At 42.0% G+C, this 25,946-nt stretch overlaps 1 protein-coding gene across 1 annotated transcript in view; it reads right to left on the bottom strand.

Annotated features, from left to right (window-relative positions):
* LOC118584713 (nuclear receptor coactivator 5-like) overlaps nt 1–25,946 on the bottom strand; it is an 87,226-nt gene that overhangs the window by 42,057 nt on the left and 19,223 nt on the right. Inside the window, exon 2 of the mRNA XM_036188959.1 lies at nt 17,072–17,135. Coding sequence (XP_036044852.1) covers nt 17,072–17,135 — 64 coding nt within the window. The remainder of the gene's footprint in view (nt 1–17,071; nt 17,136–25,946) is intronic.

Consider the following 25,946-nt stretch of genomic DNA (forward strand, 5'->3'; position numbering starts at 1 on the left):
CATCTGTGAAGGTAGATGTTGTCATCTACATTTTCCAGATAAGAAAATACTAAGAGAGGAACGAAAATGGTCCATTCATTAATTCAACAAGTACTAAGAAGATAAATGCCAAGTAACATAACTCCCAATTTTCTGACCCTCTACCCAATGCTCTGTTTACTATAAACCACTGGCATTTTTGAAAAAACAGACTTCCCAGAACCTAGACTACTCACATTTGCCGGAGGTGGAGATTATATTTTGATTGTAGTAACACAGAAAGTTGTTGTGCTAATGCACAGGGCCCCCATTCTTCTATACACTCCATGCAAATGTCAATATGGTGGCATGTTAGCAATAACCAAAATAAATTAGAAGACAGTTCTGCTGATTTTCCACTGCCTACATTTCCATTTCTTTGAAGAGACTCAAGAGGAAATGCTCCTCTCATTGACAACACACTCAAGGATTTGCATTTGCTGATCTTATAATTTTTAAGCCGGGCAGTGACAGAGCACGCCTTTAATCCCAACCGACATGGCCTGTTCTGTCAGCCTCGAGATCACAGGAAAGCTGAGTAACAGCACCAGTGTGAACACAGGTGCTATCTAGTGAGTCCAAAGACCAGGTCGTAGCAGCCAGCACTGAAGCCAACATCTGGAAACAATGAATGCACACCTTTAACCTACCCTGTAGCTGTCACTTCATGTAGTTTTCTTAAATGCCAAAGTCAAGTCCCAAGTGCCAGACATTTGAGATATGGAAATGCTTTTATTTCCAAAACTGTATTTTGGGGCAATTTATAAACTTCAAGCACCGTCAAACTCAGAAAAATCTCATTTATATTTATATTTTCACCCTATCTCATTCTAAAGGGCTGAAAGGGCTGTAACTACACAGGTGTGTTGCTTAACTTGACACAAGAGTCCTGGGAAAAGGAACCTCAATTTAAAAAAGGTCTCTAAGCCAGGGGCAGTGGCATAAATACTTACAGGCAGAGGCAGGAGGATCTCTGTGAGTTCAAGTCCAGCCTTGTCTACAAAGTGAGTTCCAGATTAGCCAAAGGTACATAGTAGGGGGTTGGGGGAGGGAGAGATGGAGAAAGAGAGAAAACGTCTCCATCAATTGTGTGTGTGTGTGTGTGTGTGTGTGTGTGTGTGTGTGTGTGTGTGTCTTTACGAATGGATGCCACATGTGTTTGAGTGTCTGCAGTCTGAAGAGGTCAGAAGAGGGTTTAGATCCCCTAGAGTTGGAGTTCCATACAGACATGAGCCACCCAACATGGGTTCTGGAAACCAAATTCAGGCCCTCTGGAAGAACATGAAGTGCTCTTAATCACTGAGCCAATTCTCCAGTCCTGTGCAACCTTGCTTCTAAATTACTTAATAGAACTAGTGTATAATCTAGCAATCTCACTTCTGGATATATATCCAGAAGCACTCAAAACAGGATCTTGAGATACTTGAACACAATGTTCATGATGACATCATTCACAACAGCTAAGAGGAAGCAGCACAATGTCTTCAATGGTAGAATATACAAATAAGTTATGTACTGCTAAGAGTTCTCCAAAGAAACACAACAAGTGTGTTTGAGTGTGTATGTGTGTGTGTGTGTGGGGGGGAATTAAGAGAACTTGGGCTAGAGAGATAATTCAGCAGTTAAGAGCACTTGCTGCTATTGCAGAGGACCTGGGTTCAGTTCCTAGCACCTCCATGGCAGCTCACAATACCCATGACTCAGTACCAGATCTGATGCCTCTTCTGACATCCTTGGGCTCCTGCACACAGGTAGTACACATACATACACTCAGGCAGGAAAGCACATGCACACAAGCTCTCTCTCTCACACACATACACACACACACACACACACACACACACACACACACACACACACACACACAAATACATAATTTTTTAAGGAGAGGCACTAGAGACATGGCTCAGCAGTTGAGAGCAGTGGGTGCCCTTCCAGAAGACCAAGGTTCAAATTCCAGCACCCACAAGGCAGTTCATAGCTGTCTGTAACTCCAATTCCAGAGAATCAGATGCCCTCTTCTGGCCTCCATGGGCACTGCGCACACATGATATAGAGAACACATGCAGGCAAAACACCCATACACATAATATAAGAATAAAATGGGGGGGGGGGACTTTAAAAACAAATCAATGAGGCTAGAGAGATGGCTCAGTGGTTAAGAGCATATGCTGCTCTTGCAGAGGACCCCAGTTCCCAGCACTCACCTTGGGCAGCTTACAACAGCTTGTTATTGCAGCTCCAGGGATGAGGCTCTTTATATATTTATTTTTGGTTTTTTTTCTTCCTTTGAGATTTATTTACGTATTTTATGTATATGAATGTTCCGTCTGCATGACATCAGAAGAGGGCATCAGATCTCAACATGGATGGTTGCAAGGCACTATGTGGTTGCTGGGAATTGAACTCAGGACCTCTGGAAGAGTACTCAAGTGTTCTTAACCACTGAGCCATCTCTCCAGCCCCTATTTTTGTTTTTTTCAAGACAGGGTTTCTCTGTGTAGCCCTGGCAGTCCTTTAATTCGATTTGTAGCCCAGGCTGTCCTCCAACCGAAGAGATCCTCCTGCCTCTGAGTGCCAAGATTAAAAGTATGCACCACCAACTGCCCAGCCTGAGGTTCTCTTGATTGACTCTAAGGACATCTGAAGTCACACACATACACACAATTTAAAATGAAATATTTTTTAAATGATCTCTGTCCCAGTTAGCTTTACCTGTCAATGTCACACTATAATCATTTGAGAAGTCAATTGAAGAGTTCCCTAGACCAAACTAGTGTGTAGGCGTGTCTTTGGGAGTTTCTCTTGGCTTGCTAGTTGACAAGCAGGTGCCCTTGGCTATATGAGAAAGCCAGCTAAGCATGACCATGGCAGCAAGTCAGTAAGCAGCATTTCTCCATGGTTTTCTCTTGAAGTTTCCTGCTGAGTTCCTGCCCGACTTCCCTGAATGACAGGCAGTAACATGTAAGCTGAAATAAATCCCTTCCTCCCCTAGGTTGCTTTTGATCAGAGTGGTTTATCACAGCCACAGAAAGAACACACCAAACAGTTGAAGCAAATGAACTCAAACCTGGGTAAGAAATCATCAACTCAGATGAAAACTTCAGCCAGAGAGAAAAGGATAGAGGGAGGGTGGATTGACTGATTAGTTGATTGATTGATGGACTGAATGATTCTGGAGGACACAAAAAACAGATTTCACCAGGTGGTGTTGGTGTACACCTTTAATCCCAGCACTCAGGCAGCAGAGGAAAACAGAGACTTGTGAGTTCAAGGCCAGCCTGGTATACAAAGGGAGTTCCAGGACAGAGAAACTCTGTCTCAAAAAAAACAACAGTAACAACAACAACAACAACCAAAAACAAAAACAAAACAAAAAACCAACTCAGAAGTCTTAGAAGTGAGAAGTTCCATAAATCAAATACATCACCAAGAGACCTGGTGGACAGAGTCTCAGGGAGTGAAGGTTAAGGAGTTATTGAGATCGAAATGTAAGTGGACAGAACACTATGACCACAACATTCAGATCTCTAGGACATGACTTATGATCAAACCCATGAAGCAGAACCTGTGGTGCAGAAAAGGGAACCAATGTAGACCGAAGGCATAGAAAGCCAACAGAAGATGGGCATGGTGGTTCATGCTTACAGTCCCGGCACACAGCAGGCAGAGGAAGGAAGACTATTAATAAGTTCAAGACTAACCTGGGCCACATAATATGTTCCAGAACAGTCAAAAAATAGTGTAGGATCCAAAACATCAGAAGGGACTAGGCATGGTCACTCATGCCTTTAATCCCAGCACTCAGGAGGCAGAAGCAGGAGGATCTCTGAGTTCGAGGTCAACATGGTCTACAGAGTAAAATTATAACAAAAAAATTCTCAACTCCAGAGAAATAAATGGACATCAAAGTATCAGAGACAGTATTCCAAATAGCATTACCAAAACAATCTCTAGAAGACTAAGAGTACAAAATGAGAATAGAACACTGAAAGCTCCTTACAAAGGAAAACTTGAAACCTTACCTATAGGCTCCTCAACAGAAATCCCAAAAGCAGAAGAGCCTGCTCAATGTATTTCAATCCCTGAAACCAAGGAACTGCCAACAAAGACTAGTATGTCTAGCAAACTCATCATTTAAAATCAAGAGAAGGGGCTGGAGAGATGGTTCAGAGGTTAAGAGCACTGATTGCTCTTCCAGAGGTCCTGAGTTCAATTCCCAGAAACCACATGGTGGCTCACAACCATCTGTAATGAGATCTGCTACCCTCTTCTGACCTGTAGTCATACATACTGTATACAAAATAAATAAATAAATCTTTAAAAAAAAAATAAAATAAAATAAAGAGAAGTAAATATATAACAAGCATAACTTAATTTATGATCACTAAGTCACCATTGAAAAGTGGCTTAAAGGAGGAATACTACACAAGGAAGAGGAACAAAATTATATATAATCATGAGAGTCTGGGAAAGAATAATCTGACTAAAAACATAAGATATAGAAAGGGTCAGTGGGGCACGCCTTTAATCCTAGCACTCGGAGGCAGAGCAGCAGTTTGAGAGCAGTGAGTTTGAGGGCACCCTGGTCCAGGACAGTTTTTGTTACAACAGAAAAATCCTGTCTCGAAAAAACAAAAAACAAACAAAACAAACCAAAAAAAGGGAACAAATCAAACAGTATTAACTCTGTAAAGAGCAAACCTCTAACATAAAGAAAGGGAAAGTTATTACGCACTTTTCAATAATAACTCTAAATACAATCATACTTCTCCAATTAAAAGACAGGCTAGGCGACTAGGTTATGAAGAGAACCAAGTGTCTGTTGCCTCCAAGAAACCTCATCTCACTGGCAAAGACACACAGAATGCAGAGGGAAGGACAGAAAACAACAGTCCAAGGAAACGGAAGCTGGAAGCAGCCAGGGACAGCCATTCTCATAGCTGCTGAAGGAGACTTCAAGTCAAAGGCAGAAGGGACAGCAGGGACAGCAGTCATTACACAGAAACAAAGGGAACAAGCCACCAAAAAAAATAAGTTATGAGTAGATATGTACCAAACACTGATGTGCCTAACTTCACAAGCAAAAACTACCAAACTGATAGGAATCTCCAAAGGAGGAGGAGGAAGAGCAGGGGGGATGGGGGAGAGCAGAGGAGGAAAGAAGAATTTCAAGCCCTAAAACAAAGTAAGAGCCAACCAAATCTACTATGTTCAGCAAACTCACCTTATTCCATAGATAGCTATTCAGCCATGTTAACTGCAGCTCTATTAACAACAAGCTAGGAAATGGAAAGCAAAAGGTCCTTCAACTGATGGATGAGTGACAAATCGTGGTATATGTACACTATGGAATACTAGTCAGCAGTTTAAAAAAGGAAAAGAAAGACTGAAATCATGAACTGCATAAGTAAACGGATGGAACTAGCATAGAGCATTTTGAGTGAGGTAACTCAGACCCAGAAAGACAAACGCAAAACATTCTCTCTCATCTGACGCTCCTAGCTCTAACTCTTCAGGTGAGTACCCGGAGTAACTGTAGAAACCAGGGAAGTAAAAAGGAACTATTGTCAAGGCAGGGGATGGGGAGCAATAGAGGAGATAGCAGGGTGATCTGATCAGGGAAACGGGGAAGCGAGGAGCCTCTAACTGGGAGGACCCAAATGCAGAAGGAGGGAGGGCAAAGTAACAGTAAGGATGTCTGAAAAAGTCAAAAGCAATCAAGCTATTAACTATTTCTTAAAAATACAATAATAAATATAATACACCTAAGTCTGTACATAAAAACGCATATATACTTCAAATGAAATGCTCTCATCTAGGCTGAAAACGCTCCTTCCAAGAGCCAAGGACCACCTAACAAAAACCCCAATATCAGACATAAGAATCCCTCTTTTGAGTGGTTGGTCAGGGTTGTCCAAGAGACTCCCAATTATATAGGCTATTGCTATCACCCTTGGCTGCCCCCAGAGGTGGACAGCTAAGTCCCTATGCTGAAAACACCATGCACCTCAGGCACAGGGGCCACGGAAGCTCCCAACCAAAGGAGGGAAACGACCCTGAGTCCTATCCAGCTATGACACCTATGGACCACAACAGCTAGCATGGCAGGACATACCTAAGATGCAACAGAGGCATGCATACTGTGGTAGTAACCCACAGCTCTCTAATTGGACTTTAAGACCTGCTCAACAAGAGGGAGACCATGCCTGGGACTGGAAATCTAGCCAGCTATCCAGGGCTAGTGAAGTCATGGATCTTGGTGATCTACAACCATCACATTACTAAACAAGCATTGTCCCTAACTATACCAAGTATTTATCCTTATACCAACAGACAAATACAGTCCTCTCCCTCATCAAGGAAATTTTTTGCAAAAGAAAACTACAACCAATCAAACTGCAGAGCTATGAAGCCCAGTCCCAATGAAGACATCTATAGAAGAACTCCCACAATCAGGGAACATTGCAGAAAAACTGTAAGAGACAGAAGATCAGGAGTTTGCTTTGAGACTGTGTCTCCTAGTAATGTTAGAAGATACATCCATAAAGTCTCACCAACATGACTGCCTAAACATGAGCTAAACAAGGACAATAGTCATGCCAAAGTGGACAAAGGAAAACCCACAAGGCCTACGAAATCCTAAGAGCAGGAGAAATCTTTCCCAGGGAAGAGCACACTAATTGGTTATCCAATACCAAATGGTCAGCCTAAAAACATATACACACACAAAAACCAAAACCAAAAGCCAGGCAATGGTGGTGCACACCTTTAATCCCAGCATTCAAGAGGTGAAGGTAGGTTGATTTCTACAAGTTCGAGGCCAGCCTGGTCTACAAAGCAAGTTCTAGGACAGCTAGGGCTGTTACACAGAGAAACCCTGTCTTAGGAAAAAAAAAGAAAAAAAAAAACCATGCATACAAGTAACATACAGACCAAGCAGGTTATATTTAGGAATATGTATGTATATTACATACATGCATGTAATAACACCAAATGAAAAAGGAGGCCATAAATTTGAAAGAGAGCAAGGAGGAGTGTACAGGGGGAAGGAAAGAAAGGAAAAACAGAAATCATGTAATTATTGCCCTAGTTAGGGTGACTATTTTTGTGATAAACAAAACATTGCAAACAAAAGCAAGCTGGGGAAAAAAAGGGTCATCACAGTCTATCATCCAGGGAAGTCAGGACAGAAACTCAAACAGGACAGGAACCTGGAGGCAGGAGCTGATGCCAAGGCATGAAGGGGTGCTGCTTACTGGCTTGCTCTTCATGACATGCTGTTTTCTTATAGAACCCAGGACCACAAACCCAGGGATGGCATCACCAGACAGACTAAACAGAGAAATGCTGGAGCTAACTGACATTATAAACCAAATGGGCCTAACAGGTACTTACAGAACATTCTACCCAAACACAAAAGAATAGACCTTCTGGACACTTCATGGAACTTTCTCCAAAATTGATCACATACTCAGATATAAAGCAAGTCTCAACAGATACAAGAAAACTGAAACAACACCCTGCATCCCGTTCTGACCATCACGCATCAAAGCTGGATATCAACAACTGAATTCCAAACTCATGGAAACTCAACAACTCACTACTGAATGAAAATGAATATATAACATCCCCAAACTTATGAGACTCAAGGAAGGTGGTTCTAATAGGCAAGTTCATAGCACTAAGTGCCTACATTAAAAAAAATAAACAGACAGATCTCATACTAGTAACTCAATACCTGAAAGCTCTAGAACAGTGGTTCTCAACCCGAGGGGTTGTGACCCATTGGGGTCACATATCAGATATTTACATCGCAATTCATACAAGTAACAAAATTATAGCTATAGCAATGAAATAAAGTTATGGTTGGGAGTCAGCACAACATGAGGAACTGTGCTGAAGAGTTGAAGCCATTAGGAAGGTTGAGAACCACTGCTCTAAGAGCACAAAGAAGAAATCAAACCCAAAGGAGAAGGCGTTAAGAAATAATCACACTCAGAGCTGCAATCAATGAAATAGAAACAAACAAACAAACAAAAGCACAAAGGATCAATAAAATAAGGAATTGGTTCTTTGGTAAAATCAGTAAAATCAATTTGGTTAAAAAAAAAAAAGTAAGACTGACAAATGCTTATCCAAATTACCTAAAAAGTGGAGGGAAAATATACAAATTAACAAAACTAGAAATAAAAATGGGACATAACAACAGACACTGAGGAAATCCAGAGAATCAAAAAGACATACTTTATAAACCTATACTCTACCAAATCGGAAAATCTAATAAAAGACATGGGTAATTTTCTCAATACATACTACTCACCAAAGTTAAATCAAGATCAGATAAGCAATTTAAACAGAGCTATAATCCCTAGTGAAACAGAAGCAGTCATTAAAAGTCTCCTAACAAAATAAGAGCCCAGGACCAGAAAGAAATGTTTCAGTGCAGAACACTATCAGACTTTCAAAGAAGAGTTAATGCCTGGGAGTTAACTACAGTCCTCAGCTCTACCAGATGAACTATTGGAGGAAGAACTAATGCCAATACTCTTCAAATTATTCCATAAAATAGAAAGAGAAGGAACACTGTCCAATTATTTTACAAGGCCACAGTTACCCTGATACCCAAACCACATAAAGGCCCAACAAAGAAAGAGAATTACAGATCAATTTTTCTTATAAACATAGGTGTAAAATTTCTCAATACAATACTTGCAAACAGAATCCAAGAACACATCAATAAGCTCAGCCACCATAATCAAGTAGGCTTCATCCTAGAGATGGTTAATCATACAAAAATTGATAAATGTCCGCTATATAAACAAATTGAAAGAAAAATAAAACACATGATCATCTCATTAGACAAAAAGCCCTTCATGGTAAAAATCCTTGGGAGATTAGGGATACAAGAGACATACCTAAACATAATAAAGGCAATTTACAGCAAGCCCATAGCCAACATCGAATTAAACAGAGAGAAACCCAAAACAATTCCACTAAAATAAAGAACAAGACAAAATTGTCCACTTTCTCTGTTCTACCTATTCAATATAGTACTTGAAGTTTTAGCTAAAGCACTAAGACAACTGAAGGAGATCAAGGGGATACAAGTTGGAAAGGAAGAAGTTATAGTATATTTATCTGTAGATGATATGACAGTATATTTAGTGATCCTAAAAAAATACTTTCAGCAAAGTAGCTGGATACAAAACTAAGTAACAAAAATCAGTAGCTCAATGAAACATTTCACTATTAAGATAAGAATTTATACTGTATCAAGCTGATAACAGAAAAATAAATTAATTTAAAAAATAAAAAAGAAAAGAAAAATTTGAACTATTAAAAAAAATCAGGAGCCCTCTTATATACAAATGACAAACAGATTGAGAATGAAATAAGGGAAACAACACCTGTCATAATAGCCTCAAATAATATAAAGAATCTTGGGGTAACTCTAAGCAAGTAAGTGAAAGACTTATATGATTAAAAACTTCAGCTGAGTGTGGTAGCGCACACCTTTAATCCCAGCACTTGGGAGGCAGAGGCAGGCAGATAACTGAATTTGAGGCCAGCCTGGTCTACAAAGTGAGTTCCAGAACAGCTAGGGCCTTTACACAGAGAAACCCTATCTTGAAGGAAACAAAAAACAAAACACTCTCAAGTCATTGAAGAAATTAATCAAAGATATCAGAAAATAGAAAGATCAGGGCTGGAGAGATGGCTCAGAGCTTAAAAGCACTGGTTGCTCTTCCAGAGGTCCTGCATTCAATTCCCAGCAGTCACAAGGTGGCTCACAACCATCTACAATGAGATCTAATGCCCTCTTCTGACATGCAGGTATATATGCAGGCAGAACACCATATACATAATAAATAAATAAAGCTTAAAAAGAAAACAGAAAGATCTCTCATGCTCATGGATTGGTAGAATTAATATAGAAAAAATAGCCATCGTATCAAAAGCAATCTACAAATTTAACACAATCTTCCATCAAAATCCCAACACAATTCTTCACAGATCTTGTAAGGAAAATTTGTAGCTTCCTATGAAAAAACCCTGGATAGCTAAAACAATCCTGAACAATAAAAGAATGGAGCGGGGTTATCATTATCCCTATTATCCCCGTTTCAAGTTATACTGAAGAGCTATAATAATAAAAACAGCATGGTATCGGCACAAAAACAGATATGTTGATCATTGGAATAGAATCAAAGACCCAGACATAAATCCACATACCTCTGGACACCTGATTTTTTGTTTTTATAAAGAAGCCAGAAATATACACTGGAAAAACCACAGCATCTTCAACAAAAGGTACTGGTCAAACTGGATGCCAGATGTAGAAGAATGCAAAGAGATCCAGTTATCACCCAGGACAAAACTCAACTCCAGATGGATCAAAGACCTCAACATAAAACCAGATGCAGTAAGCCTGACAGAAGAGAAAGTGGGAGTAGCCTTGTACTTGCTGGCACGGAGACAACTTTCTGAACAGAATATCATTAGCACAGGCACTAATATCTACAATTAATAAATGGGACCTCAGGAACTGAGAAGCTTCTGCACGACAAAGGACAGTGTCATTCAGACAAAGCAGCAGCCTGTGGGGAAAGACTTTTACCAACTACACATCTGACCAGTAGAGAGCTACTATCCAAAATATATAAAGAACTTTAAAAAACAAACAAACTAGGTATCAAGAAAAAAAAATAACCCAACTTAAAAATGGGATGTAGATCTAAACAGAATTCTCAATAGAGGAAAATCAATTGGATGAGAAACACTTTGAAAAATGTTCAACATCCTTAGCTATTAGAGAAATACAAATCAAAACTACTTTTGAGATTCCATCTTACACAAGTCAGAATGGCTAAGATCAATCACACAAGTGACAGCTCGTGCTGGCGAGGACGTGGAGCAAGGGGAACACTCCTCCACTGCTGGTGAGAGTGCAAACTTGTACAGCCACTACGGAAATCAGAGTCTGTTGCTCAGGAAGATAGAATCAATCTACCTCAGGATCCAGCTGTACTTGGGTTGCTATTGTTATGATGGAACACCAAGACCAAGAGCAATTTAAGGAGGAAAGGATCTATTTGACTTAAGCTTCCACATCCATAATCCATCACTGAAAGAAATTAAGACAGGAACTCAAACAGGGTAGGAATCTGGAGGCAAGAACTGATACAGAGATCACTGAGAGGTGCTGCTTACTGGCTTGATCTCCATAGCTTGCTCTGCCTGCTTTCTTATGGAACCCAGGACCACATGCCCAAGGCTGGACCCCACCCACAATGAGCTGGGCCCTCCCACATCAATCACTAATTAAAAAAATGCTCTATAGGCTTGCCTACAGCTCCATCTTATGGAGGCATTTTCTCAATTGGGGCTTCTTCCTCTAGCTTGTGTCAAGTTGACATAAAACTAGCCAGCACAGACACAGACCAAAAGGATGCTTCATCCTAACACCAGGGACACTTACCCAACTATTTTCATTGTTACTCTATTCATAACAGCCAGAAATTAGAAACGATCTAAATGTCCCTCAACAGAGAAATGGATAAGAACCTGGGAAGTGGTGCACGCCTTTAATTCCAGCACTCAGGAGGCAGAGCAAGACGAATCTCTGCGTTCAAGGCCATCTTAGTCTACAAAGTGAGATCCAGGACAAGCACCAAAACTGCGTGGAGAAATCCTGTCTTGAAAAACCAAAACCAAAAAAAAAAAAAGAATGGATAAGGAAAGTATTGTATATTTACAAAATGGAGATTAAGGGGTTTTTTTTGTTTGTTTTGTTTTTTGGTTTTTCGAGACAGGGTTCCTCTGTGTAGCTTTGGTGCCTGTCCTGGAACTCACTTGGTAGCCCAGACTGGCCTCAAACTCACAGAGATCCGCCTGCCTCTGCCTCCCGAGTGCTGGGATTAAAGGCGTGCGCCGCCACCTTAAGTTGTTTTTTAAAACAAAAAACAAAAACATGACATCATGAAAATTGCAAGTAAATTGATAGAACTAGGAAAAAAAAAAATCATCCTGAGTGAGGTATCCCAGATCCAGAAAGACAAATATTGTATGTATCCGCTTACATGTGGATATTAGCTGTTAAGTCAAAAATAACCTGGCTACAATCCGTAGGACCACAGAGTCAGACATAGAGACTAGGGAATACAGATAGATCTCATTAGGAAAGGAAATAGGATGATTATACGGATGGATAGGGAGGAGGCTGGGATGGGAGATCAAGGGGATCAAGAGGGGGATGAGGGAGGGGATACGGAAGAGGCAGCTAAAATTAAGGGCCATCTGAGGGGCAGTATAGAAACCAAATACAGCAGAGGCCTTCCAAAATATATGCATACATGAAGGTGATCTAAATGAAAGCACCAAAGAATGGGGGAGACAGAGTCCCAACTGGACATCTCTTGTCACCAAATGAAGCTTCCAGTACCAGGACTGGGTTATATCTGAGTTGTTGGCAAAAGGAGTCCAATGCCTACATTCTAGTGTCTTTGATACAGGAAGGTACTCTGCACTCTACCAAAAGAAAAACGTAAATACCAAGCCAGCCATAAACCCTTTGATCTACAATGGTGTCCTACTTGCAAGACACACTACTGCAATGGTGGCACAAAACTTGTGGGAGTAACCAACCACTATCTAATTTGACTTAAGAACCACTCCACAAGATAGAGCCCATACCCAACATTGCTTGGGTGATCAAGAACCAAACACTACATAGACCAGGGACCTAGGGTAAAATCAAATACTTTGGGTCTAAAAAGAAAAAAAAAAAAATAGCAATAAAATGACTCCAATGACATTCTGCTATACTTAAAGGTCAGTGCCTTGCTCAGCCATCATCAGAGAGGATTCCTCCTGCAGCGAATAGAAACAAACACAGAGACCCACAGCCAGACACTATACAGAATGAGAGACCGTGGAATACTCAGTCCTAAATGGGATGTCTGCATCAAATCCCTCCTCTCAGAATTCAGGGAACCCCTAGAAAGAGGAGGCAGAAAGAGTATAAGAGCAGGACAGGATGAAGGACACCAGGAGAACAAGGCCCGCTAAATCGACATGGGCAAAGCTCACATGCACTCACGGAGACTGAGGAAGCACACTCAGGCATGCACGCACGGGTCTGCACCAGGGCATGCACGGGTCTGCACCAGGTCCTCTGCGTATATATTATGGCTTCCAGTTTAGTGTTCTTATGAGATTCCTGACTGTAAATGAGTGGGTCTCTGACTCTTGTGCCTTTTCTTAGGCTCTTTTCCTTCTGTTTGTTTGTCTTTGTCCAATTCCAACATAATAGTTTTTGTTCTATCTTATTATAAGTCTGTTTTCTTTTTCTTCTTTTTTTAAAGATTTATTTATTTATTATGTATACAGTGTTCTGTCTGCACATATCCCTGCAGGCCAGAAGAGGGCACCAGATCTCATTACAGATGGTTGTGAGCCACCATGTGAGTGCTGGGAATTGAACTCAGGACCTCTGGAAGAACAGCCAGTGTTCTTAACCTCTGAGCCACCTCTCCAGCCCCAGAAGTCTGTTTTCTAATGAGAGACAGAGGGGAGTGAAACTGGATAGAAGGGGAGGTGAGGAGGATCTGGGAAGAATAGAGGGAGAGGAAACCATAATCTATTTTCAATAAAGGGCAAAAAAATAAAAGGAATACAAATACAAAAGAAAACTTCTTCCTGTTTGCAGACAACACCAATCCTCTATTTAGAAGACTCTTAAAGACTCTACCGAAGACTTTCAACAGGTAAACCAACAAAGTTGTTTTTCATGTGGATGCTAGGGATTTGAACTCAGGTCCCTATGGTTTTGAAACAAGCACTTGAACCAATGAAACATGTCCCCAGCCCTTATTAATATTTTAAGTAGGATACAAAGCAATTAGTTTTATTACGGCATTTTCATGTGTCATTATATTTTGTTCTAATTTTCGATCTCCTTCATTCCTGCCTTCTTATAGGTGCCCGTACAGCCCTCCCCCAATACAGTTTCCTGTTCTGCTCTCAGGTTACATTATCCTGTTTTTCCCCGGACTCCCCCCTTAGTATATCTTCCTCCCCACTCTCAGGCCACTTCCTACAAACTCACACACATATATAAAACACATACATACAACATATGAACTTGAATCTAGGTTCTACGTATGAGAGAAAATCTGTCTGAGGAACTTGATTTTTTACAAAAGTTCCAAAATCATGCTTTGGAGAAAAGATAGCCTTTTGAGCAAACAGTGCTGGCAAACTGGATATCCACATGTTAAAGAGGGATAGCTAGATCCCTACTTCTCACCCTGTCCTAGAATCACAGGCCTTAATATAAGACCTGAACTTTGAGACTTCTAGAGGGGAAATGGGAAAGACTTCCGCACAGGCACAGGCAAACAGAACACATCAAATTAAAAGCCCTGAACAGCAAAGCAAGCCATCAACAGTAACAAGAGAACCTATGGTGAGAGGTTTGTCAGCTATTCATCCGACCAGAGCTGTATCCAGAACTCAAACATTATAAACACAGGCTGGCGAGATGACTCAAGCAAAGCGCTTGTTAACCAAGCCTGAGGAGCTCCGTTCCAAGCCTGAAACTACACAGTGGAAAGAAAATCAACTCTCACAGGTTTCTCCTCACCTCTACACACGTGGTAGCACATCATGTACACACGTACACACACACACACACACACACACACACACACACACTTTCCTAAGGCAGATAAATACATGAAAAATGTTACAACCAGCCATCAGGAAAATGAAATGCATTTCAAGACCATATTGAGCTAGGTGTGGTGGTACATGCCTTTAATCTCAGCATTCAGGAGACAGAAACAAGATCTCACCGTAGTCAGAATGGCTGTCATCAAGACAAATCTCCCGATAGCTCTATTAATAAACTCATAGAGCAATCATGGAAATCATATAGAGGTTCCTTAAAAAGAACTATACTAGGGGGCTGGAGAGATGGCTCAGCGGTTAAGAGCACTGTCTGCTCTTCCAGAGGTCCTGAGTTCAATTCCCAGCAACCACATGGTGGCTCCCAACCATCTGTAATGAGATCTGGCGCCCTCTTCTAGCCTGCAGTCATACATGCAGGCAGAACACTGTATACATAATAAATAAATCTTTAAAAAAAAAAAAAAAGAACTATACTATATACTATACTATCCAGCTACACACTCCCAGCATTCACCAAAGGGATCAAAGTCAGCATACAACAGATATCCCTGCATACTTATATCTATCTTCAAACTGTTCACAATAGCCAAGATACCCATCAACAAGTGAATGGATAAAGAATACATGGTGTACACACAGACAGACACACGTACACACAACATATATACTGGTTATTACTCAGCAGCAGAGAAAAATGGAGGGCTGGTGTCCTAACTTCCAACTGCTATGATAAAACACTGACTAAAAGCAACTTGGGAGAGAGAAGGATTTATTTGGTTTATATGTCAACATCAGAGTGTGTCACCAAGAGAAGCCAAGCAAGCTCTGGAGGCTCGAACTTGGAGGCAGAGCAAAGGCAGACTACGGGGAACATTGCTTACTGACTCACTTTTCCTGCTTCTATTCAGCCTATTCAGCTGGCTTTCTTTTTCTTTTTTTCTTTTTTCTTTTTTCTTTTTTTTTTTTTTTTTTTTTTTTTTTTTGAGACAGGGTTTCTCTGTGTAGTTTTGTAGTTTTGGTCCTGTCCTGGATCTTGCTCTGTAGACCAGGCTGGCCTCGAACTCACAGAGATCCACCTGCCTCTCCTGAGTGCTGGGATTAAAGGCGTGCGCCACCACCGCCAGGCTCAGCTGGCTTTCTTATACAGCCTAGGCCCACCTGCATAGGAATAGCACCACCCCCAGTGGATCAGGACCTCCTCTGGCATTTGGCAATCAAGAAAACAGCCACAGACATGCCCACAGGCCAATCTGACTCCTTCCTCCCAGGTATGTCATGAACAACCAAAATTAGCCACCACAGCAGTGGAGACAGCTCAGTAGGGAAGGGCTTGCCATGGTGGGAGGATCTAAGTTTGATGAACAGAATTAATAGGAGGTGGATGGAGATGCGTGTGTATAGTGGTCCCTACCTGTAAACCTAGCACTGAAGACGTAAAAACAGGTAGGGCTTGCTGGCCAGCTAGCTACCCTAGCGGTGATGCTTTAGGCCAGTGAGAGACTCTATCTCAACACACAAGACAGATGGTTCCTGAGAATGACACACTCAGGCTTGCATGCACAACTACACACCCAACACACACCAAGAAAAAGGGAACGTCATTTCAGGAAAGCAGATGAGACTGGAGATCGTCTCGATAAACCAGCCTCAGAAAGACGTGATTATAAGTTTTCTCTCTCATGTCAAATTTGGGGGGGGGGTGCACAAAAGTAGATTGAGACTAATAAAGAATAATAAGGGAGTTGGGGGATGGAACAGAGAGGATAACACAGGATAAGGGGGTGGTAAGTGTGACCCAAGTCTATTACACAGATGTATGGAATGTCACAAGGACACCTGTTTTCTATGCAATTAATATATGTGGATAAACTGTTAAAACAACAGAGAAGGGGCTGGAGAGATGGTCAAAAGCACAGCGTGCTCTTCCAGAGGACCTGAGTTCAGTTCTCGCACCCATGTCAGGTGGCTCCCAGTGGATTCCAGGGGATGCGTTGCCTCTGGCCTCCACAGGCATCCACACACATGCACAAAGACACACAAATAGACACGATTAATTATTTTAAATCTCTAAAAGCAGAGAAGAAAAAAAATACAAAAACTTGATAGCAGCTTCTTTTGAGTATGTAATTATTCCAAAATAGTTTATTTAAAAACAAAACAAACTGTGTATTGCTTTTGCAGCCAGAAAATGAAAAGGATGTCATTTTTTAATTATATGGACTAAAAATTAAGTGAAATCAGAAATAATTGTCAAAATTAAATCTTGATACCTGCACTTCTGGCTTCATCCAATTTTGATATTTTTACCCCAGAGTGCATTAAAAGACACAAGACACATGCAAAAAATATTTCGCTTTACCTTTTCGCTACTGAAGGTCTTCTATGTCCTAAATGGTGCCTGATCAATGAAAACATCTTAAGTCCTGAAAAGATATTTCAACAATTAAATCAGAAGATCATTTTTCACAACATTAATACCAGCAGCAATGCCTGTTTCCAGCCCACACTCCCACCCTGCAACTGTCAATTCAAAGCACACACAACAAAGAACTAACAATTACATCCCAGAGACACTTTATGAATTCCATTTCTGTGCAAGAGAAAAGAAAAATGTCAAAATGAGATTGCAGAACAGGACAGAGGAAGTATAAGCTAACAACCACAGTGGCGATGGATAATTTTTAAAACTGGGGGTGCAGCTCACTGGTGGAACACTTGCCTAGCATCACAAGGTCCAGGTTTAATGCTCAACACCCCAAAAGACCTAAGAAAACCTGAACTTTATTTCACTGATTTGGGCTTCCTTTGCTGAGTCTTCTCCCTCAGTGCCACATGCTGCTGGACAAAGGTGACAGAGAAAAGCCATGTCACCAAAGCACCATAAAACACCTGTTATTTAGGGCCAGCAAGGATTTTTTCCCCTTAATCAACTGATTTACTAACAAGCGTCCTAAGAGATGATGAAATGTCTAAGACTAAAAGGTAGAAACAATAAAGCTTGGTAATAAGAAAAAACACTAAGGAACCCTTTCTATTAAAATATACTTCATGTTACCTTGGTTTATTTCTTTTCATGCTAGAGACTGATACTCACAATACACACAACTGGAAGCCCAGCACTTGGAAGACTGGGAGCTCCTTGGTGCTACCTAGTGGTAGAGTGTTTACCCAACATGAGAGAAAGCCCTGAGTTCAATCCTCAGAATGGGCAACAGGTGAACTTTATGGTGGTCTTTTTTGGACATTCGCAGTTGTGTGACCACCATAAAAAGAAATGCAATGGCCAGCTCTACGTTCCCCTCTTCTCAGCCCCCAGTAACTAAAACTAGTCTGTCTTGAGGAGTTGTCTATTCTGAACATTTCACATAAGGAAATCCAAGAGCATGACCTCTTCTCTTATGTCTGGCTTCTTCTACTCAGCACACTTTCAAGTGTCTGCACTACAGAATATAGTACCTTTTTCTTCCTATGGCACGTTAAAATCTTTTAATGGGGGGTAGCTGGAGAGGTGGCTCAGCAGTTAAGAGTACTGGCTGCTCTTGCAGAGGACCCAGACTGGATTCCCAGCACCCATACAGTGGCTCACAACAGCCTTTAACTCCTGTTCCACGAGATCTGATACCCTCTTCTGGCCTCTTCAGGGACCAGGCACACACATGGTGGGCAAACAGCCATACATGCAGGCAAAACATTCATACAATAAAAATATAAAATTTTGTTGTTGTTGTTGTTGTTTTTTGTTTTTTCGAGACAGGGTTTCTCTATGTAGCTTTGTGCCTTTCCTGGAACTCGCTTTGGAGACCAGGCTGGCCTCAAACTCACAGAGATCCACCTGCCTCTGCCTCCCAAGTGCTGGGATTAAAGGCGTGCGCCACAACCACCTGGCTAAAATATAAAATTTTTAAATAAGCCTTTTAATGATGTTATTAAATAAGCCTTTTAATGATGTTATTATTTTGAATTACGTATTTGTGTCTAAGTCTGTGTGGGTATACACACATGGATGTGGGTACCCACAGAGGCCAGAAGTACCAGATGACCCTAGGGCAGGAGTCACAGGTGGCTGTGAGCCTCTGGATGTGGCTGCTGGAAACTGAACTCGTGTCCTCTGCAAGAGCATCAAGCATTCCTAACCACTGAGCACAAGCCCCCATTCCTAATGCAGACGCTATCTCCAAGCGATGACAGCCTGCAAAGGAAAAGTTAGTTTTCTCCAACGGGTCTCACTGGTTGGGCCCCATGCCCTACAGTAGACAGCCAACACAAAATGAGCTCAATGTTTGAAGAGGTTTTCTGTCACAAAATGCTTTGTCTGGGCTTTTAGTTTGTTTTACCTTACAGGTCTTGTGCTTATGTATTATGATTTCCAATGTTGTGTTTTTATGGCATTTTTGTGTGTGCAATGTCTGTCTGTCTGTGCTTCTTGTGCTTTTCTTTGGTGTTTTTCCTTTTTTTGTTTGCTTGTTTTGTTTTTGTCCTGTTCTATTTTGTTGGCTTTTATTTTATCTATTATTATTATTTATTATTATTATTATTATTATTATTATTATTATTATTATTTAGATGCCTGTTTTCTAATGAGAGAAGGAAAGGGTGTGGATTTGGGAGAGGGCATGGAGGTGGGGAGGATCTAGGAGGAGTTGGGGGAAGGGAGACCATACAATATACTGCATGAAAAAATTTATTTTCAATTTGTTTGTTTTTGTTTTTTCAAGACAGGGTTTCTCTTTGTAGCCCTTGCTATCCTGGAACTCACTCTGTAAACCAAGCTGGCCTCTGCCTCTTGCCTCTGCCTCTTGAGTGCTGGGATTAAAAAGACATGTGCCACCACCACCTGGAAATTTTCAATTTTAAGAAAGGGGAGCCGGGCAGTGGTGGTGCACACCATTAATCCCAGCACTCGGGAGGCAGAGCCAGGCGGATCTCTGTGAGTTTGAGGCCAGCCTGGGCTACAGAGTAAGTTCCAGGACAGGCGCAAAGCTACACAGAGAAACCCTGTCTTGAAAAACCAAAAAAAAAAAAAAAAAAGGAAGGGAAAAAAACCAAAGTTTTAAAAAAGACAAAGCTCACTCAGTATATGTCTCAGTGGCGTCAGTGGCCGAACACTTTCTATAGTACAGCAAAAGAAAACCCAAGAGTATTACTCAGCCTTAAGGAAGAAATTCTGACACATACTGCAACATGGACAAGCCATAAAGACATCCGAAGGACAAAGGGATATAAACATTACTGTGTTCCACATTTAGGAAATACCTAGATTAAATCATGAAAACAGAGCAGAATGGTGCCTAGCAGAAGCTAACGGGGAAAAATGGGAAGTTGGTTAATAGTTAATACATTTCACTCTGGCAAGATAAAAAGCCTTGCAGTTAGATCTGTTTCACGACAATGTGAATACACTTGACACTGAGATATGCAGCTGAAGATGGTGGCGGGGTTAGAGGTTAGATGGAGGGAATAGCTAAGGCAGCAAATTCTAAGTGTTTTTAACCACAATAAAAACCAATTGTCTAGTTTCAGTCTGTTGCTGACCAACAACAACTTAGGAGGAAAGGGTGTATTTGGCTTACACTTCCAGATCATATACTCCATCACCGAGGGAAGTCAGGGCAGGAACTTAAAAAGCAGGAACACGCAGACCAGCACTTGCTGGCTCACTCACAGGCTCATACTCAGCCAGCTCTCTATACAGCCTAGACACCTGCCCAGGGAATGGAGCTGCCCACAAAAGGCTGGGCCCTCCCACATCAGTTAGATATGTCCCAAGACCAACATGATAGAGACAATTTCAACTGAGACTTTAATACTAACTCGGAACAACAATCCATAAGAGAAACAAACCAAAACCCAACAATAGCATACTACTTCACTCCTGCTAAGACAGCTGTAAGGAAGATGATAGGTAGTAGGGTGGGCAGTGTAGGTCAATGTCCTAAGAATGCACAAGGCCCTGGGTGCTACATCCAGCCCCAAAAGTACTGATGAGAATGCAAAGCATTCAGGAGCCTCATAGATTGATTCCTGGCAGGAATATAGAATGGTACTAAAGCTTCAGAAAGTGGTGTGGCATGTCCTCAAAAAGGCAAACATAACTTTACCGTATGACCTAATAATTCCACTCTTACTTTTCCAAGAGAAATGAAACACAGGTCCAAGAATGTTCATAAGCAACATTAGTCGTGATAGCTAGAAACTAAGCAATTTAGATGCCCATGAACTTGTGAATGCATTGAAATACATACATACATACATAAAAAGATTGGGCATGACAGTGTACATCCGAAACCCCAGCTGGCTACAGTGTGAGACTTACTTGAGACCCAACGTTAGAACCAGTATAAGGTGATCCCATTTCAAAAAACACAAGAAAAAAAAAAAAAAAAAAAAAAAAAAAAAGGAAAACCAACAAAGAGGAACTAAGTCTGGCAACATGCTATCAGATGACTGAACTTCAAAAAACACTATGCTAAAAGCCAACTACAAGAAAAATTAATAACGAAATCAGACTTACAAGTTAGACAAGGGGGCCAAAGGCAGCCAGTTTGTTTTTTGGTTTTTTTGTGTTTGTTTGTTTGTTTTGTTTTGTTTTGTTTTGCCAGTCAATTTCTATCAACTAGTAAGCTTAGTCTGAAAACATAGATAAAAATACATATTCATGAGACAAGATTTGGGCCATTTAATTGGCTCAGAGAGTAAATTCGTATGTTATCAGGCCTAACAAGTTGAGTTCCCTGACTTCCCATTCAATCACAGACCACCTATGATGAAAGGAGAAAACCTCTGACATCCACACACTCATGAGCCCACACATATACATACCAAATAAATAAATGTGAGGGGGGAGGACAGTGGTGGCACGCGCCTTTAATCCCAGCACTCGGGAGGCAGAGCCAGGCGGATCTCTGTGAGTTCAAGACCAGTCTGGTCTACAGAGCCAGATCCGGACAGGCACCAAAACTACACAGAGAAACACTGTCTCGAAAAACAAAAGAAAAAAATTCAATAGACAAAATAGTAACGCTCTTCTTCACAATTCTTTAGAAGTAAAAAAGAAAAATACTGTAGCTGTCCGATTATATATGTGGGAAAAAAAAGAAACATCTTTCTACAAAAAAAAAAAAAAAAATCTGGAAACGGGGTCACCCCACCAGCCGGTTCACTGTCCCCAGAACTGGCAAAATGAGACCTCTTAGAAGCAGCAGATTCCCGCACATGGTCAACAGAGGGCAGCATGGAAATCAGCACTGAACTGCGGGCTGCCGGGAAGCCGGGGCAGAAGGTGCTGACTCAGCAAAGCCTTCGCTTCCACCGTCAGAGCCAGAAAACAGATCAAAACAGCTAAGAGCGGGAGTTGGGCGCCAGAGAAGGAAGGGCTGCTGCTGCAAGGCACTTTCTAGGCTCAAAGGCCCTCCCGGGCACCATGCCTTAAAACAAGGCCCAATCGTGTTATTTTCCTCCCTTCTTTCTTGAGACAAGGTCTCACTCCGTAGCCCTGGCTGTCCTGGAACTCCCAAAGTACACCACGCTGGCCTTGAACTCGGAAGATCTGCCTGCCCCTGTAGGATTAAAGGCCTGTACCAGCATGCTCATCAAACATTCTAATTATTAAAATGCTTCTTTCAGACAGAGCAGGAACCTCATAATTAACCGCTGACCCCCAAGCAGGCCAAAACTAAGCCTCAGACTTCCCACTCATTCAACGCCGCCAAGCTAAAAGATGTGAGGAAAGCGATTTCTACCCCGCCCTCCTTTACTGGGGAGGAATTCACAGACCAGTATACTGAGAATGTGGCACACCCTGTATCGCAGAAAGTCCCGGATTCCATCCCAACACAACAAAAACAACCAAATACAACCATCAGGCAGTCCAAAAGATAATTACATCACCATAGGAGCACAACTACAGGGCTGTAACAGGAAGAAACAGTGGTTTGGTGTGCTCTGAACCTATACCGGTCTCTTAAAAACCATCATCAGAATAGCAGGCAGGGTGCACGCTGCCTATTTCAAAGCTATCTTTTTTTTTCTTTTTCTTACATTTACTTATTGGGATAGAGGTGTGCTCACGTGCCACAGCAGTGGTGTGGAAGTCAGACCATCGTCAGGCGCCTAGACCCGCTGCACCATCCCCTCGGCCCCATCCAGCCTATTTCAGCCCTGAGAAACCAGGCAGAGGGGACGTGACTTGCCCAAGGTCCCACAGTTGACCTTCTAGATTCACGTCTGGGTTGGGTCCAGTCGCCAGGCTGCACTGGAGGAACCCGGCCGCCAGGCGGGAACCAGGAGCCGGCCCAAGCAGCCAGCCCATCCCCCACTCACCGCAGGGGAAACTGAGGCCTGCAGGAGCCAGGTGGCGCCCAGCCTCCGAGGCCCAGATTCTGCCTCCCAGCACCCCAGCAGAGGAGTGTCACGGAGGGGCCGGGAGGACCTCACTGGAAGGCGCAGTCGGCGACACTCACCTGGAGTGGCGGAACCTTGCCTCAGCCTCTCTACTCCTGCCTCGCTTGGCTGTGGCCACGCCCCCTCGCGCCACGCCCACAAAGCTCGCTGAGTGCCGCAGCGCCCCCTGCTGCGGCGGAGGTGCATAGCAGAACACTTTTCCCCTACTCCACCTCCCAGAAACTGGGGCCTGGAGCTGGCTCTACCACACTGATTTTTCCCGCCTTCTTTACCTTTTCTTTTTTCTTCTTTCTCAGTCCCTCCTCTACAATATCTTCCTCCCTCCAGTTTTGTCTTTCTTTTTTCTTTTCTTCTTGTTTTTCTGTTGTTTTTTTTTGGCAACCAGATCACCTCTCTGATTCAGTATTTGTGTACTACACAAATACTGTTCAAAATGTTGAGTGTATGGCAGAACAGACAGAATTTCTGCAGCCAAATGCTTCAGTTCTATTACAAGAGATGACATTGATGCACACCTTTATTATTCTAGACTCAAAAGGCAGAGGCAGGCTAGCTCTCTGTGAGTTCAAGGCCAGCCTGGTCTGCACAGTTATTCCAAGCCAGCCAGGGATACCAAGTGACACCCTGTCTCAAAATACTATGACACTAATCCAAAACCCCATCACCCACGGTTGCAACACACGTGACCACTGATAAAGGTCACATACACACATATTCACCAACCCAGGTTTTTCTGATGTTGTTTATCTCTGTGAGGATGCTCACTGTGGAGTAGTGTGGCCTACGAGCAGGTGGAACAGCAAGGCAGTGAAGGACCTTCTGCCTGCTGGCTTCTCCTCGGGGCATTGCTTAGGTGTTTTTTGGTTTGTTTGGGTTTTTTTTTGTTTGTTTTGTTTTGTTTTTGTCTTTTTGATATTGATGAACCTGTGATCAGTTCATTTCTGAAGACTGGTTACTGAGTGAACCATTGTAAGCATCTATTAATATCATATCCAGGAAACAATAAAACCCATAAATGTAAGAAAACGGTTACATAAAAACAATTATTTATTATTTCCATCCCTACCCCCAGTGCTAAGGATTAAATCCAAGTTCTTGCACATCCTAGGCAAGCTATGTACCAACAAATTAACAAGTTATTCTTCATTGACACTCCAGTAAGTAACCCCAATACACCCACTGGTTTGCCAAGTTGGACTTTGGTGGAGTCATTAATGTGGGCTGTCCTTGGCTCCTTATATGTCTCTTTTTTATTTTTTAAGATTTATTTATTTTATGTATGCATGCCCTATCTGCAGAAGAGGGCATCGGATTCAATAGAAGTGATTGTGAGTCACCATGTGGTTGCTGGGAATTGAACTCAGGACCTCTGGAAGAGCAGCCAGGGCTCTTAACCACTGAGCCATCTCTCCAGCCCCCTTATTTGTCTCTTCACTTTAGAGATTATAACTGTGTACCACCACACTCAGCTCTCTCCGTCTTCCCAGTGTAGTTAGTGAGCAGAAAACAAGGAGTATTGACCAGAGTGAGAAAGGATCATGGGAAACAGGAGCGGGAATGACAGGGCAGGCATCTCAAGCAGAATTCTGAGTGAAAGCTATTTTACATGTCAACTCAGCAGAGCCAAGGACTAGTTCATCAAACACTAGTCAAGACCATTCTAAGAAGGTGTTTTTGAAGAAAAGATAACAATTAAATCGGATTTTGAGGGGCTAGAGATAGCTCAAGAGTTAAGAACACTGGCTGCTCTTTGAGAGGTCCTGAGTTCAATTCCCTGCAAGCACATGGTGGCTCACAACCATCTGTAATAGAATCTGATGCCCTCTTCTGGTGTGCAGGTGTACATGCAAAGCACTCATACATAAAATATAAATAAATAACATTTTTAAAAAATCAGATTTTGAATAAAGCAGATCGTCTGCTCTAATATAGATGGACCTCATGCAGTCAGTTGAAGGACTGACTAAAGCAAAACTGACTGCCCTCTCCAAGCAAAAAGGAAGCTTCTAGAAGGCCTTCAGATGTGAACTGCAACAAGGCCGGCTTCTCCATGGGTCTGCAGCCTGAGGGCTACCCTGATGATTCTAAACACATGAGCCTCCACAATCATTTAAGCAGTTTCTTTTTACACACACACACACACACACACACACACACACACACACACAATTGTATTCTTTGGAGAACCCAGAAAAATGCGATTCATTTTCATCCTTTTTTATAACAGTGAACTATTTTAGTAAGTTAATGCCTATTACTTGGGGACTCATTAAATATCCACTTGAGCACAAATGGAAAGATAGCCATGCCTTTCTTAAAAATGAAGAAAGCAGCAACACTCCAGTAGTAAAATATGATTTCATTCATGGCTCTTAAAAAATAAAAAAAAAAAAGAAGGAAAGAAAGAAAAGCCAGCAACGGTGATACATATCTATAGTCCCAGCACTCAGGAGGAGGAGGAGGAGGAGGAGGAGGAGGAGGAGCAGAAAGAGGAGGAAGAGGAGTTCAAAGCAGATTGGGCTACAGTGAGGTCCAGGCCAGCTTGGAATGCTGTCTCAGAAACCAAAGAGGAGAGGACTGTGGATGCAGGTTAACTGGTAGCGCTGCCTAGCATACACAAGCTCTGAGTTCAGCACACATCTGTAGTCCCAGCACTTTGGAGGAGAGGCCTGGAGAATCCAGAGCTCAGATCCACGCACAGCTACATAATAATTATGAGGTCAGCCTGGGATACATGACACCCGGCCTCAAAAGTAATAATAATAAAGCCAGGTAGTGGTGGTTCGTACCTTTAATCCCAGCACTCAGGAGGCTGAGGCAGGTGCATCTCTATG

The sequence above is a fragment of the Onychomys torridus genome, chromosome 5 (assembly GCF_903995425.1).
Source record: "Onychomys torridus chromosome 5, mOncTor1.1, whole genome shotgun sequence".
In the NCBI taxonomy this organism is placed as follows: Eukaryota; Metazoa; Chordata; class Mammalia; order Rodentia; family Cricetidae; genus Onychomys; species Onychomys torridus.